Below are 13,218 nucleotides of genomic sequence, written 5' to 3'. Positions count from 1 at the left end.
TCATCACCCCTTTGCGAGCTCTCTAAGTCTTTTCTTTTCTTTTCTTCTTTTTTTGAGAAGAAACATTTCATTGAATAAATGAAATTAAGGGGAGATCGGGGAGATCTCCAAGCACCTAAAGGTGATCACAGAAAGGATTTCCAATTGGAAACTAAATAAGAAAGACTCAAATGGTCAAAAGTTTGCTTAGATTTGCACCAATACAAAGCAGCAGAAAGAACCAAATAAAAAAATTGATCAAAACTGGAAGAAAGATCTCTGAAAAGACATTTGTTTCGCTCGCCCCACAAAGTACAGAAGAAAGCATGTATGAAAGCCAACCAAAGGGTCTTCTTTGTACCATGAAAAGGATGACCAACTAACAGAGAAGCAAGATTATGAAGCAAATTATGAGAAAAACCACTGACCAACGAAAATCTTGCATCAATATATGCCAAAGACGCAAAGCGAAAGGACAATGCATAAAGAGATGAGCAGCAGATTCTGAGTGATATTTGCAAGCTCTCTAATTCTATTAGATGAAGATATCAGAAGTGTTCTTATTTTTTTAAATGTGTATCTACCCAATAGGTTATAAACTTTCCAATGAGCTATAAGAGAATTTTGAACCATAATTACAAAAAGGTGCAACCACTTTACACCAAGTGAACTAAAATATTAATCGATGATGTAAAAGACTCAAAATCCTGGTTAGCATCTGAGAATATGCATGAGTTTCTATCTAGCCATAATGATCCTAAAAGACTCAAAATCCGGGTTTGGATTTTGTATACCCTTGTATTCTTTCATTTTTTTCTCCATGAAAGTTTTGTTTCTAAAAAAAAAAAACAGGTTTAAAATATTAGTTTGCAAAATAGATAATAGAACTTTAAAGACCTCGATATTTTGTTTAGTTGAAGCCAAGTGCTCCTGCTCCCTCATTGTTGCTAGCACATTTCCACATGCTACATGCCTCCTTGGAGGCCCTTTTTTGTAGGTTGCCTTCCTTTTTGTGAGGTTCTTTTTTGTGTGCCCTTTTTTCTTTCCTTTTTTTCCTCAATGGAAGCTCAGTTATTCTTCTTTTTCTTCTTCTTTTTTTTTTTAATTAATTAATTTATATATATATATATATATAAAGAAAAGAAAAGAAAAGAAAAACAAGCCTCACTGAAACAAAATTTGTGCACTGTAAAGTACAGCCACTACTTCGACTTTGTAAATCTTTTATTTGGGAACAATACCAAGACTTTTTAATGTATAATTTGATATTTACTTGTGGACATGTTCTTAACAGGGTACATGGCGGAACAGTGCACCAGAAATGAGTATGTTACGCAACCCAGTTTCTAGAGAAGCAGGAAAGCTTCCTGTTTCTCAGGTTCCTACCTCATCCCAATCTCGTTTACCTTTCAAGGAACAACAATTGAAGCAACTTAGGGCACAGTGCCTCGTGTTTTTAGCCTTCAGGTTGCCTATTCTTCTAAATCTACAATGTGAGCTAGAATAATATAATTATTTGTTCTAGTAGGTTGTTTTGAATTTTATGTTTCGTTTTTTTGTTCAGAAATGGTTTAATGCCAAAGAAACTGCATCTTGAAATTGCCCTCGGGAATAATTTTCCTAAAGAAGGTAGACCTCCATTTTTTATGTATATATATATATTTATTACTATATTACACTAGTTTCTCATCAAGTAACTGAAATGCTAATGTAGAGGGGCTTCGCAAAGATGTTGATCCTAGAGGTATTGCTCAATCTTTTAACGAGGCCAGAAGTTCTACTGAAGTCATGATGCCATCAGGAAAATTGGATGCTGCAAGGGAAACAGGTATGGTGGCCCCAGGCGCCATATCTGCTGGAAGAATTTTTGAGGCTGACCCCATGAAAGATGTAGATAATAAGAGAGTGGAGGATAAAAAGGGTACACCTTCTGATTATTCTGTTCAAGCAGAAGTAAGAAAGACAGAGGCTGAAGTTATGCGGGAAAAAGCAGCTTCTCAAACATGCTTGAGCTCTGGATCACACCCGCCTAACTTTTCAAGTGCAAGGGGGATTTTAACTGCAAATAATCCTGTTGAGGATTTGGAGAATAGCAATCTTCAAGCCCCTGCTGCCATGGGTATGAGCAAGCCTCTAAACCCTGAAACAGTTAGCTGGACTGGAATTGGCAGCACAAATGAGGTTTCTAGGGGAAGTCTACCAGCCTTTGCTAGTCAGCATGAGCTGGTAGTTGATAGGAAGAATGATGTATCTGCTCAGTTGCACGTTGTTCGGAACAACAGTGGTTTAGGGAGTCAACATATTGATAGTCAGTCTTCTTTTTCAATGGGAGAACGGTGGAAACCTATCTCTGGGACATATGATCAGTACCATGCTGTAATGCCTTCTAGAGATGCAAGTGTGATCCCAAATCTTGCATCTCATGGTGAGTTCTTTTTGCAGAACTGTAACTCACATGAGTTGAATGGTTCTTATTGAATGTCATGGATTTTCATTGTAGATGATATGCATGTGCCAGAATCTGAATCCAGATGCATCACAGAGGTGCAAAAAGTGGCATCTATTGACGAAGGGAAAAATGTCAGCCTAAATACTCTGGAACAAGAAGATGATGGTAAGTCAGTGCCATCTGATTTGCCAATGTCTCCAAAGTACACCATGTCAGAGAAATGGATAATGGATCGGCAGAAGAAGAAACTCCTGAATGAGCAAAATTGGTTACTGAAACAACAAAAAACTGAGAAACGTATTGCCACTTGTTTTGATCGGTTAAAGGTTTGTGTGCAACCTCACTTTTTCACTCTCTATTTCCAACTTCTTTTGACTTATTATTATTATTTTTATAATAACAAGTAAACTTATATCAGATCAAGAGTCAACTGCCGTTCTATTTTTCTATAGAAAAGAACAGAAAACTTGTAGTTGGTATGGTGAAATGTTACAGAGGAGGTAGCAAAAGAAGAGACCGAAATTCAAAGTAACCCCTAATGGCTTGTTTGGGTTTTGGATATTATATGATGGGTCCATACTAAATTAAATGTATGGGAGTTAAAATCCTAGGATTTTTAAATTTTATTTTTAGGAGAAACAACTACCAATTCATTTGAAAAAAACCACTTTACAAGTTGAATGTGAACGGGACAAGGAGTTCCCTCCCCAAACCAAAAGGAATCACACAAGCACCTTCCAATCTCAGTCGATGACGTAAGTGGTGTAAAAACCTAGAATTTTAAATACCCAGGATAATAAGTGTTTGTGTTTAGATGAAGATGATTAATATCTGGAGTTAAATTTTTGTGTTTGTTTGATAGGTTTTTCTTATGGAAAAATGATTGAAATTGTAGATTTAATGAAAATAATATATAATTAATTATTAATAAATAATAACTCAAAGTAGTTAAAATCAATTTATACTAGAAAGTAATTGGGGCATGTTTGGAGTAGAACTTGGGAGAGTGGAGTTGTTAACTCCACTTCTCGTATGGCTCAAGAAAAAGAAGAAAAAGAATTGAACTGAATCTTTCACATTTTTTTAGTCAAGTGTGTATTCCAATTTTTTCTTCGAATTATTTTTAGAAGCAAAGACCAATTCATTGTTTTGGTGCCAAATTGGCCTGTAGGTAATGCCCCTGGGATCTTGTTGGAACTTGCAGTTTGTTTTTTCATTGATATTGATCTAGGACATTTGGTTTGTTTCCTTGGGTATCATTTTCCTTTGCAGGATACCGTCAGCTCGTCAGAAGATATATCTGCAAAAACTAGAAGTGTTATAGAATTGAAAAAGCTTCAACTTCTGCAGCTTCAGCGCCGCCTCAGGAAGTAATATCTCTCTAAGTCTCTCTCCTGAGCAGTCCTCTAGTTTCCGATGAGAGTTTTTGTGCTACTGTGTCTTCGTTTACTAATCTTTTGATGAATTTGGAAAATCTTGGCAGTGATTTTCTCAATGATTTCTTCAAACCAATTTCAACTGAGATGGATAGATTGAAATCTTTCAAGAAGCATAAACATGGTAGGAGGATTAAACAACTTGAAAAATTTGAGCAGAGAATGAAGGAGGAGAGGCAAAAGAGAATTCGGGAGAGGCAAAAGGAATTCTTTGGTGAGATAGAAGTTCACAAGTATGTGGTGCCCATCTAATGGAGATTTGTCTATACTTTCTTTAAATAAAACCTCATTTGTCCTAATTCCATCAATGATAAATACATTCTGGTGGATCGAAGTTAAAGTTGTACATATTTTGCTGATTGTCCATTAAATCTTTTTTGTTTTCTAGGGAAAGACTTGATGACGTATTTAAAGTTAAGAGAGAGAGGTGGAAGGGTTTCAATAAGTATGTCAAGGAGTTCCACAAAAGGAAGGAACGAATTCATCGTGAGAAGATTGACAGAATCCAGCGTGAGAAGATCAATCTTTTGAAGATCAATGATGTAGAGGGGTATCTTCGAATGGTGCAGGTTTGTCTTCTCTTTGTTGATTATTAGTAATCATTCTTCTTCATGCTATTTATTCTGATAAGCATTTTAACCATGCATTACTTGTGATCTAAGTCTATAATTTATAAGTAGCTAAAAGCTTGTGCTATTTGAAATTTTAACTAATCATTTCAAGAGTAATTATCAACTTGGTTTGATTCTTTTGGGATGAAGTCCCTTTCTTTAAGTGCACTTCTTTTGTAGGGCTAATGTTGTTGTAATGTCCTTGTATATTCTTTCATGTTTTTCAAAGAAAGTTTGGTTTCTTATTAAATAAAGAAGGAAAAAAAATCATTTGAAGAATAATTTTCGATATAAATGAAAACATTAAAAGTACTATTAATTGATATTTATTGAAAATTTTCTTATATTTGTATTGTAACTACTCTTTATACAAATTTTATGATTAATCAGAAAACAATCATCTTAACAGTAAATTAGAGATAATTATAATCCGGTCATTGTTCTTGCGGTCATATTTGTGGGTTTTTGTTTGTTTGTTTGTTTTTTTTTTTTTTTTTTAAATTTAAAATAACACTTACACCTTTTGTCAAGTTCATGCCAATTCCGCAGCCTTGTTGTAGTCCCCTTGGCTTGTTGGGGATAGCTCATCTCCATAGTATCTCCCCTTTAATAATGAAAGTTTTAAGTTTCTTTTTTTAAAAGATTGTGGTTATTTTAAACTCTTTAAAATTAAATCTGTAGGGAGTCATCTGGATAAAGGTCTACATGACGATGAGATGCCTAGGGAATAGGAAGCTCATGAGAGAGTAGGGTGTTTAGGAATGAAGATATTTTTGTAATTCGACTTGTGCCGGCATGGATTCCATGTGTGCTGAGAATAAACATATCGGGAATAGAGTTTTTAAAATCTGATTTGGATTTTTACCGATTCATTATTTTAAGTCTCTAATAAATTACTTAAATTGTACCGAATAGAACTATTATGTACGAAGTTCCCCCCACCCATTAATTGATTTATGTTCACTATATAAAGATAGTTGGATTGGTCTTGTTTCGAGGACTGGTACAATTGGATTGGGGGATATTGATAGAGCCTATTGGTCCTTGGAAAATTCGGGAGTATTCTCCACCCGTTAAGCTTTTCTTAAGCTCATGGAAACTAGTTATAAGCTCAAAATTCTGTTGATTAATGTGATATGGAACTTCAATATTAAAAAAAAAGGTAAGTGGGTGGCACTTTAAAGGTAAATCTGTCTTCTGGAGGAGATGGATAGTTGGCTTTTGGAAGCTCTAAGTGGGTGGCACTGGCGCTTTAAAGGTAAAGCAAGAATTCTATGGGTGTGTGTGGCTTGGGCTCTTGTAACCTTGTATAAATTACTTCCCTTTCTTGGACTCGTAGACAAAAGGTTTTCCTCTGTGACGACAGTCTTGCTCAAATTCTCCTCAATTGGGAGGCTTTGTTGCTCTAGTTCTTTTGGGGGAGGGGCTTTTCGTCTCTCTATGCCCTTAGATTGTTCTTTTGTGATTAATACAGTTTCTTGTTTCTTTAAAAAAAATTAAAAATTATCACATTTATTTACTACATACAATAATTATCCATCTGACATATAAAAAAAAATCAGACCTCAAAATTTGTGGGAAGTTGGGAACTGAACTTAAATCAGGCACAAGTGTAGGGCTAAGAGGTTCAAGTCAACATCTAATTATCTTTAGGTTAGTTTTGGATTTAATCGTGATAAAAAAGGGCTGAAGAAAATTCAAAATTTTCTCCGTTGATGCAAAATCGAATCATGTTGTAGATTTTATTTTTCTTACACTGACATTTCACTTCTTGTACTAGGATGCAAAATCAGATCGTGTTAAGCAACTTCTCAAGGAGACTGAGAAATATCTTCAAAAGCTTGGATCCAAGCTACAAGAGGCAAAGTCCATGGCAAGCGATATGGATGATGGAGGAGCTGTGAATGTTGCTGAAAAGAGTGAAACTGCGATTGAAAATGAAGATGAAAGCGATCAGGCAAAGGCAAGTGGTTCTCTGCTCACTTTCCTACATCAGTTTTTGTTTAATTCACTGATTACACTGGCTTTCTTCTGACAGCATTATTTAGAAAGTAACGAGAAGTACTACATGATGGCTCATAGGTGAGTGACATTTCATGTTTTCTTCTTCCCTTATCCCACCCCATAACAAATTTTGGCCACTGCTTTGAAATTTTGATCATATACTGCATAGTTTGCATTTTGTCTTTCTTGATAGAATCTTTTGTTGTCTCGAGGATTCAAGTTGATAACTCCCATTAACAAGTTATTATTAATTTGCCTTTTACAGTGTTAAGGAAAGCATAGGCGAGCAGCCTTCTTGTCTTCAGGGAGGAAAGTTGAGAGAGTGAGTGTCATGTTTTCCTATCATCCTATTCTTTTAAATTTTATCTTTGATTTGTATAAATTTTGTGTGTTGTATGGAGTGAAGCCTATTTCTGGGCCTCTGGCAATATCTTCTCACACTTTAGGTCTTTGATTTTCGAAGTTCATGATACTGGTAAGAGCAATAAAAGCCAGTGCTTAAACCATTCTGAATTTGTTGTTAATGTGGCAATAAAAATTTTAGGTATCAGATGAATGGCCTTCGGTGGCTTGTTTCATTGTATAACAACCATTTGAATGGAATTCTTGCTGATGAAATGGGGCTTGGAAAAACTGTTCAGGTACCGTACCCTCCTAAGCTTCGTTATATGAGCCTAGATCTAGCTTCTGTACGTTCATTGTTACTAACAGGGTAACTTCCAGGTAATTTCCCTAATCTGTTATTTGATGGAGACTAAGAATGATCGAGGTCCCTTTTTGGTGGTTGTGCCATCATCAGTTTTACCCGGATGGGAGTCAGAGATAAACTTCTGGGCCCCTAGTGTGCTTAAAATTGTGTATTCTGGACCTCCAGAAGAGCGGCGTAGATTATTCAAGTAATGGTTTCCTATGTTTTTTTCTATAATCCTTGTTGGGTAATCCAGAAACTGACCAGATCATCATTGCAGAGAAAGAATTGTTCATCAGAAATTCAATGTACTTCTGACCACATACGAATATCTGATGAACAAGCATGATAGGCCAAAACTGAGCAAGATTCATTGGCACTATATCATAATTGATGAAGGCCATCGCATAAAGAATGCTTCATGCAAGTTGAATGCTGATCTGAAGCACTATCAGAGTTCTCATAGATTACTCTTGACTGGAACACCACTGCAGGTTACAGTCGTTGTTAATGCTCTCCTCTTTTACGGCATAGAAGCGATTCCTTTAATCTGATTTGCATGAACATTGTACGGCTGTTTATTGAGTTAATTATATTTAGGTCACGAGCAACTGAACCCAAGCCTTTTCCCTCCCTCGGTGTCAATGGAAATATGAGAAATGATTTTGACATGATATTAAAGACTGCAAACAATATAAAATCATAATGTTGTGTAGAATGGATAGACTTGAAACTAATGTATTTTAAATTTGTGCTGGGATATTACTGGGGATTAAAAAAAAAAAAGCGTGCGTCTTATTGTTATATCTTTGATCAATGAGAACTTAAAATTTACAAGTCCAGATATATAAATTATATTTACCTTCCTTTTAAGTTTATAAATTAACACCATCTTCCTCTAGAAAGTTCTGTTTCTGCAGAAAAATACAAACAGAATTTGAAAGAACTTTTGGTTTCCTTTTTTCAAAGTTTAAATGGTCAAAATAAGGGCAATTCATTTCAAATCTATTATAATTTGAAACATTTTCACTGATATCAACGGTATCATTCTTATTAAATTAAAAAAGGGTTATCTATGGTAAAGGGCCTTACTCAATATTCCATGGAGATACTTTGCCCGTTTCAGTGCCAGCTTCACCAGGTTTTTGAGGTATACTTCCTTCGAAGCTGTAAATAATAGCCTGAACTCATTCTCTTTATCCAAACTTCATTAGGTTTGGCTTTGGTTCCATTATTTCATTCAAACCTGAGAAAGTAATGAATCGAGACGGGTTTTTTTCTCTCTCCTCTCTCTAAAATCCTCTCTATGATGTGAGTTCCATGGGGAGGGTGGTGATAGATAGGATAATCTTTGTTCTACGAGACTTAATGGAAGATAGGTTTCCATTGAAGAATAGAGAGGGTCGAGGGTGAGTAAAATAGTTTTGGAGTTGGGATCTGTTGCTTGGGTCCGAGATTGCTTTAAGTTAGTGTCGGTTGCAAGGTCTTCAGATGGGTTTTGGCGGATAAGAAGGTTAAATTCAGCGATCATCTTCTTCCAAGTTCTTTCCAACTCGACGGGTTGTTATGTGGTGGTTTCCTTGGAATCCTTCAAAGGGAGAAAAACTCGTTTGCTTATTCCAGAAGGGCCTAGGGAAAGAGGGTGGATTTCGATTGCGGGTGAGCTCATTGGGTTATTGTCCTCACCTTCTTCAGTGCTTGTAAATAGGAAGAGGGGGCTGCCGAAGGGACCGTGAACTTTGTCAAAGCTATGACTAAGTAAAAAGGGAAGGAAAAAGTTGTGAGTGTTTTGTCCGTGGTTCAAAACTTCGTGACGGGGGACAAGGAGGTCTTTTCCGATTGGGTTTGTGATTTTTCTTTTGATCTCCCAACTGCAAGTTTGGTGGAAAGATAGAGGAATAAGTTGAATTGGTTCCTGATTGAGGAGTCTTTGGTGAAGAGAGTGGGTAAAAGGTTTACTTTCCGTCCTTTCTGGGCTAATTTAGTTGTTTGTGTGTGTGATTGCAAGGAGGACGCTCTGTCGATTTCTGGCTGTGATTTGGGTGAGTTTTTAGAGGACTTTGAGGTCTCGACGTAGAATTTTTGCTTGGTGGCCGAAGGAAGATTGTTGGCATTTTCAAGAGGGTGGGTTGGTTCTGGATGTACCTCCCTTCTTAAGAACTAAGAACTTTATCTTTGAAATGGAAAAATGGTGTGGAGGCTTGGCAGAGTGTGAAGTCTTCAAGAGTTTTGATTCATGGGAGAAGGAGATAAGTTTTCGAGTGAAAGGTAATGAAAATGGCTTCAGTATGCTTGATAAATTTTGAAAACTTCTCTTTTCCTATTAGATATTTGTCTCTGTCCTCTCTTCAGTACGGACGCCAGTCACCTCACTATAAAGGAGTTCACACGGGGATGATGAAGGCATATTGGAGGGAGAGAAAGCCTTACTTGATGGGCCAAGATCCCATGGTGGGCCTGCTGTCAAAACCCCGATGTCAGTAGTCTTAAGGGAGTTTGAAAAGAATGGGGCTTTAGTGTTGGGCCAACCCATTCAAAGACCTGGTAAGGAGAGTATTAGTGAGGTTACAAGCAAGGCCCACGGTCAGGGTTCTAAAGGGCCTAAGGAGGCGTTGGGCTAGGATGCTGAACCAAGGTTGGATCCCTCAGATCTGAATCAAATCGATGTGGATTGTGAATCATTCGACCCGTTTGTAGTCAATTATTTAGACGATGACTCCTTCCTCTCTTCTTCTTTCATTCTTGAGCATAGTCCACCGCCAGTGGGAGATCTTTTCATGGAGAAAGAAGGCAGTCAACGAATTTATATTTCGTGAGGTGAAGGAGAAGCCAATGTTGTTATCCCATCGAATTTGGATCAGTTTGGTTTCCAAAGATTCAAAGGGCAGAAGGTGGGCATAGGTCGAATCCAACTTCCAACAAAGAGTCACATTTGGGTCTTTCCTTGGGGCAACCTTTTCAGCCAGTTTAGCAGGTCTTGGCGGTCGGATCACTCGACCAAGTATGCGTTCCTTCCATATCTTTGGATCTTATTCCTTTGGAGGAAGCGATGATATCGAGGGAGAAAGGTGAGTCTTCCAACTTCTCTGAAAGGGTGGACTCGGTGCCTTTGGCTATGGTGAGAATGTTGGGTTCACTGTGAGAAGGAGAGAAGTGTGTCCTACATCTGTTCCTTCTTCGAATCTTTTTCCCAATGCCAATGGTGCTAATACCTTTTTGCCAGTCTACTCTTTAGGTGGAGGGAGTCTTGAGGTTGCTTCTTGGTCTATTGTTATGGCCGTTGCGGTAGGGGGAGGTTCTATGCTTTTGCCTAATTAGGTTTTGTTTGGGGATCCTTACTCCCTTTCTAATTTCCTTATGGTCCTGTACCCGATGCCAAGAAGGGTGTATTCTGGGAGTTGGCCCTTTGGGTGGGTCGCTTAAGCGTCAATGGGGGTTAAGAGGGTGGATGCTAAGGTTCCTAAATTCGTATCTTCTTCGAAAAGGAAATCTAAGGTTGGGAGTAAGGCTTGTGGGGAAGTAATAAGGTTGAGAGAGAGCTGAGGAAGCTCGAAAGTTCGGTTAACTATGATAGGAAGAACGCTTCCACGGAAGTGGGTTTTTCCCTGTCTCAATGGGCGTGAAAAGAGGAGATTAATTAAGGAACTTTTAAGGCAAGAGAATCTTGATATTGTGGTTCTGCTAGAGAAGAAACAGAATGATTTTGAGCTTCGGTTTATATGTAGTATTTGGAAATTCAGAAGGGTGGAGTGGGAGAGTATTGATTTAGTGGGGAAGTATGGGGTTATTTAGTTTAGTGGAACATTCGCACACTTACAACTTTGGAAGTGATTAAGGTTGTCTTTTCGCTGTCGGTTTCTTTCAGATGGAAGGATAGCGAGAGCGTTTAGGTGACTGGAGTGTACGTCCTTCCTAGAATTAGAAGTAGAGAACAATTTATGAATGAGTTGGGGGACCTTTTTGGCCTTTGCGGTTCGAAATGGTGCCTTGTGGGTGATTTTAATATTACTTGTTCTCAACCTGAGAGATCCGTCGGGCAGAGGTAATAGATCAATGCGGGGGTTTAATGATTTTATTGAGGGAGGAAAGTGGGTTGATCCTCCCCTGTTGAATGGTAAGTTTACATGGGCTAATAGTAGAGCCAGAAGTATGAAATTCCCCACGGGGTCCCAACCCGATCGGGGCGGGGAATCCCTGGTTTGATTGGGTACGAGGGTCAAACCAAGGATTTAAATCGGGTCCTCGATTAGGAATGGGCAGGGATGGGGAGGGGAATCCCCCCGTCCCCGTCCCTGCCCTAAATTTTTTATTGTTTATTTATATATATGAAAGGTAGAGAAAATACGAAAGCATATTAATTATACATATATGGTAGATTTTAAATATATATAAAATTTATAAAACAGTAGCTTCTTTTGGAAAAAACACAAAACAATAGCTTTTTCGCATTGCTTCAATCCCAAATGGAAGTGTGGAAGTGTCGATGATCATTGGGATGCAGTTACTTGCTCTTTGAATTTGCTATTCAGAAGGCAATCAAAAGAAGAGGACATAATTGAAATCCAGCCGCTCCTGTGCAAGATTGATAGAGATTGGGTTAATCAAGCTTCAGATTCAAGGCTTTGGTCTTTGTATGCTTCAAGGAGGCACTCGGTCAAGTCAATATCTAAGCATTTGAATATTTCTTCTCCTTTTGACAAGGAGATAGTTCATGTTCTTTAGAAGTCTAAAAGTCCAAAGAGATTCAACATACTAGCATGGATTGTGATCTATGGATTTCTTAATTACTCGATAACCTTGCAGCACAAGCTTCAGGATCAAATTTTGCCCCCTCCTATTTGTCCACTTTGTTCAGCAAATAGTGAAGATTTGCAGCATCCGTTGATTACCTGATCTTTTTTGACAATTGTTGGTCGAAGTTGCTCTCTTCTATCAACTTACATTGGGTAGGGCAATCAATTAGGGAGAATGTCTCTTAATTGTTGGCTGGTCTGTTATTATCCTCCAAAGGTAGCTTTTTTGGTCCGGTAGGCTTAATTTCAGAAATCTGATTTGAATGCAACCAGAGGGTATTCCATAATAAGCCCTCCGATTAGTTAGATCGCTTTGGCTCAGTTCGTCTCCTAGCTTCTTCATGGTGTGCTCAATTGCGGATTACTTAATTCAAGATATACGACCTAATTGGAATGCATTTATCTGTTCTAGGTAATTTTATACCCGTGTATTTCTGGAATTCATGTATTGGGAAATTTTGAGGGTGTTATGGGTGGTTCAACCTAGTTAAGATACCCTGGTGTACCTACTAACTCTTCTATCTTTTATGTTCTTGTGCTTACACTAAGATTTGGTTTCTTTGTATTTTGAACGATAGCCTTTTTTCATTATATCAATGAAAAGTTTAGTTTTCATTTAGGAAAAAAAACATAAAATAGTAGCTTTAAAGTTATTTTTTCTATAATTTTTTTTGTTTCTAAATTTATTACAAAACGTGTTAAAATATATTTTTTAATATATTCATTTAAACAAATATAATAATAATAATACTAAAATTTAGTTGTCTTAGCCAGAAGTAGGATTGATAGGTTTTCGTTGTCTTAGGATTGGATTAAGTTGTTCGGGGAGTTTCAGCAGGTTGTGGGGCTGAGAGTCACTTAGGAACATCGGCATATCATCCTTACGTCTGGAAGGCAAAAGTGGGGGTCGGGTCTTTTTCGTTTTAAGAATACGTGGCTCCAGCACCCTTCTTTTAAATTTCAGTTTCCTAGTTGGTGGAATGTTATGCAGGGTCGGTGGGAAGATTTGCGCTTTATGGGCAAGTTGAGGGCTTTGCAAGGGAAGCTAAAGAAGTGGAATGGGTAGGTTTTTGGTGATATTAAATTTCAAAAGCCGAAGCTTTTGGTTAAGATTAAGAGGTTAGATGATTTGGAGTTGGAGGGCCTCTTGGACGATTCCTTGAAGGCGGAAAGAGAGACCCTCGAGATCGTTTTTGCGGAAGTAGTCAGGAAAAAAACCCATAGTTGGAGACAAAAAGTGAAGGTGGCTTGGGCTAGG

General features: G+C 37.7%; 1 protein-coding gene across 1 annotated transcript in view; it reads left to right on the top strand.

Moving 5' to 3' along the window:
• The window catches only part of LOC120086426 (chromatin structure-remodeling complex protein SYD), a 39,574-nt gene that overhangs the window by 3,651 nt on the left and 22,705 nt on the right, over positions 1 to 13,218 (top strand). The window contains 13 exon segments of the mRNA XM_039043072.1: positions 1,274 to 1,446; positions 1,544 to 1,608; positions 1,694 to 2,404; positions 2,480 to 2,754; positions 3,701 to 3,798; positions 3,912 to 4,097; positions 4,253 to 4,433; positions 6,256 to 6,438; positions 6,514 to 6,557; positions 6,745 to 6,801; positions 7,024 to 7,120; positions 7,203 to 7,375; positions 7,448 to 7,661. Of these exon segments, the coding sequence (XP_038899000.1) occupies positions 1,274 to 1,446; positions 1,544 to 1,608; positions 1,694 to 2,404; positions 2,480 to 2,754; positions 3,701 to 3,798; positions 3,912 to 4,097; positions 4,253 to 4,433; positions 6,256 to 6,438; positions 6,514 to 6,557; positions 6,745 to 6,801; positions 7,024 to 7,120; positions 7,203 to 7,375; positions 7,448 to 7,661 (2,457 nt within the window).

Source organism: Benincasa hispida, chromosome 1, assembly GCF_009727055.1.
Source record: "Benincasa hispida cultivar B227 chromosome 1, ASM972705v1, whole genome shotgun sequence".
NCBI classification, from domain to species: Eukaryota; Viridiplantae; Streptophyta; class Magnoliopsida; order Cucurbitales; family Cucurbitaceae; genus Benincasa; species Benincasa hispida.
This window is presented reverse-complemented; position numbering and strand designations above follow the sequence as displayed.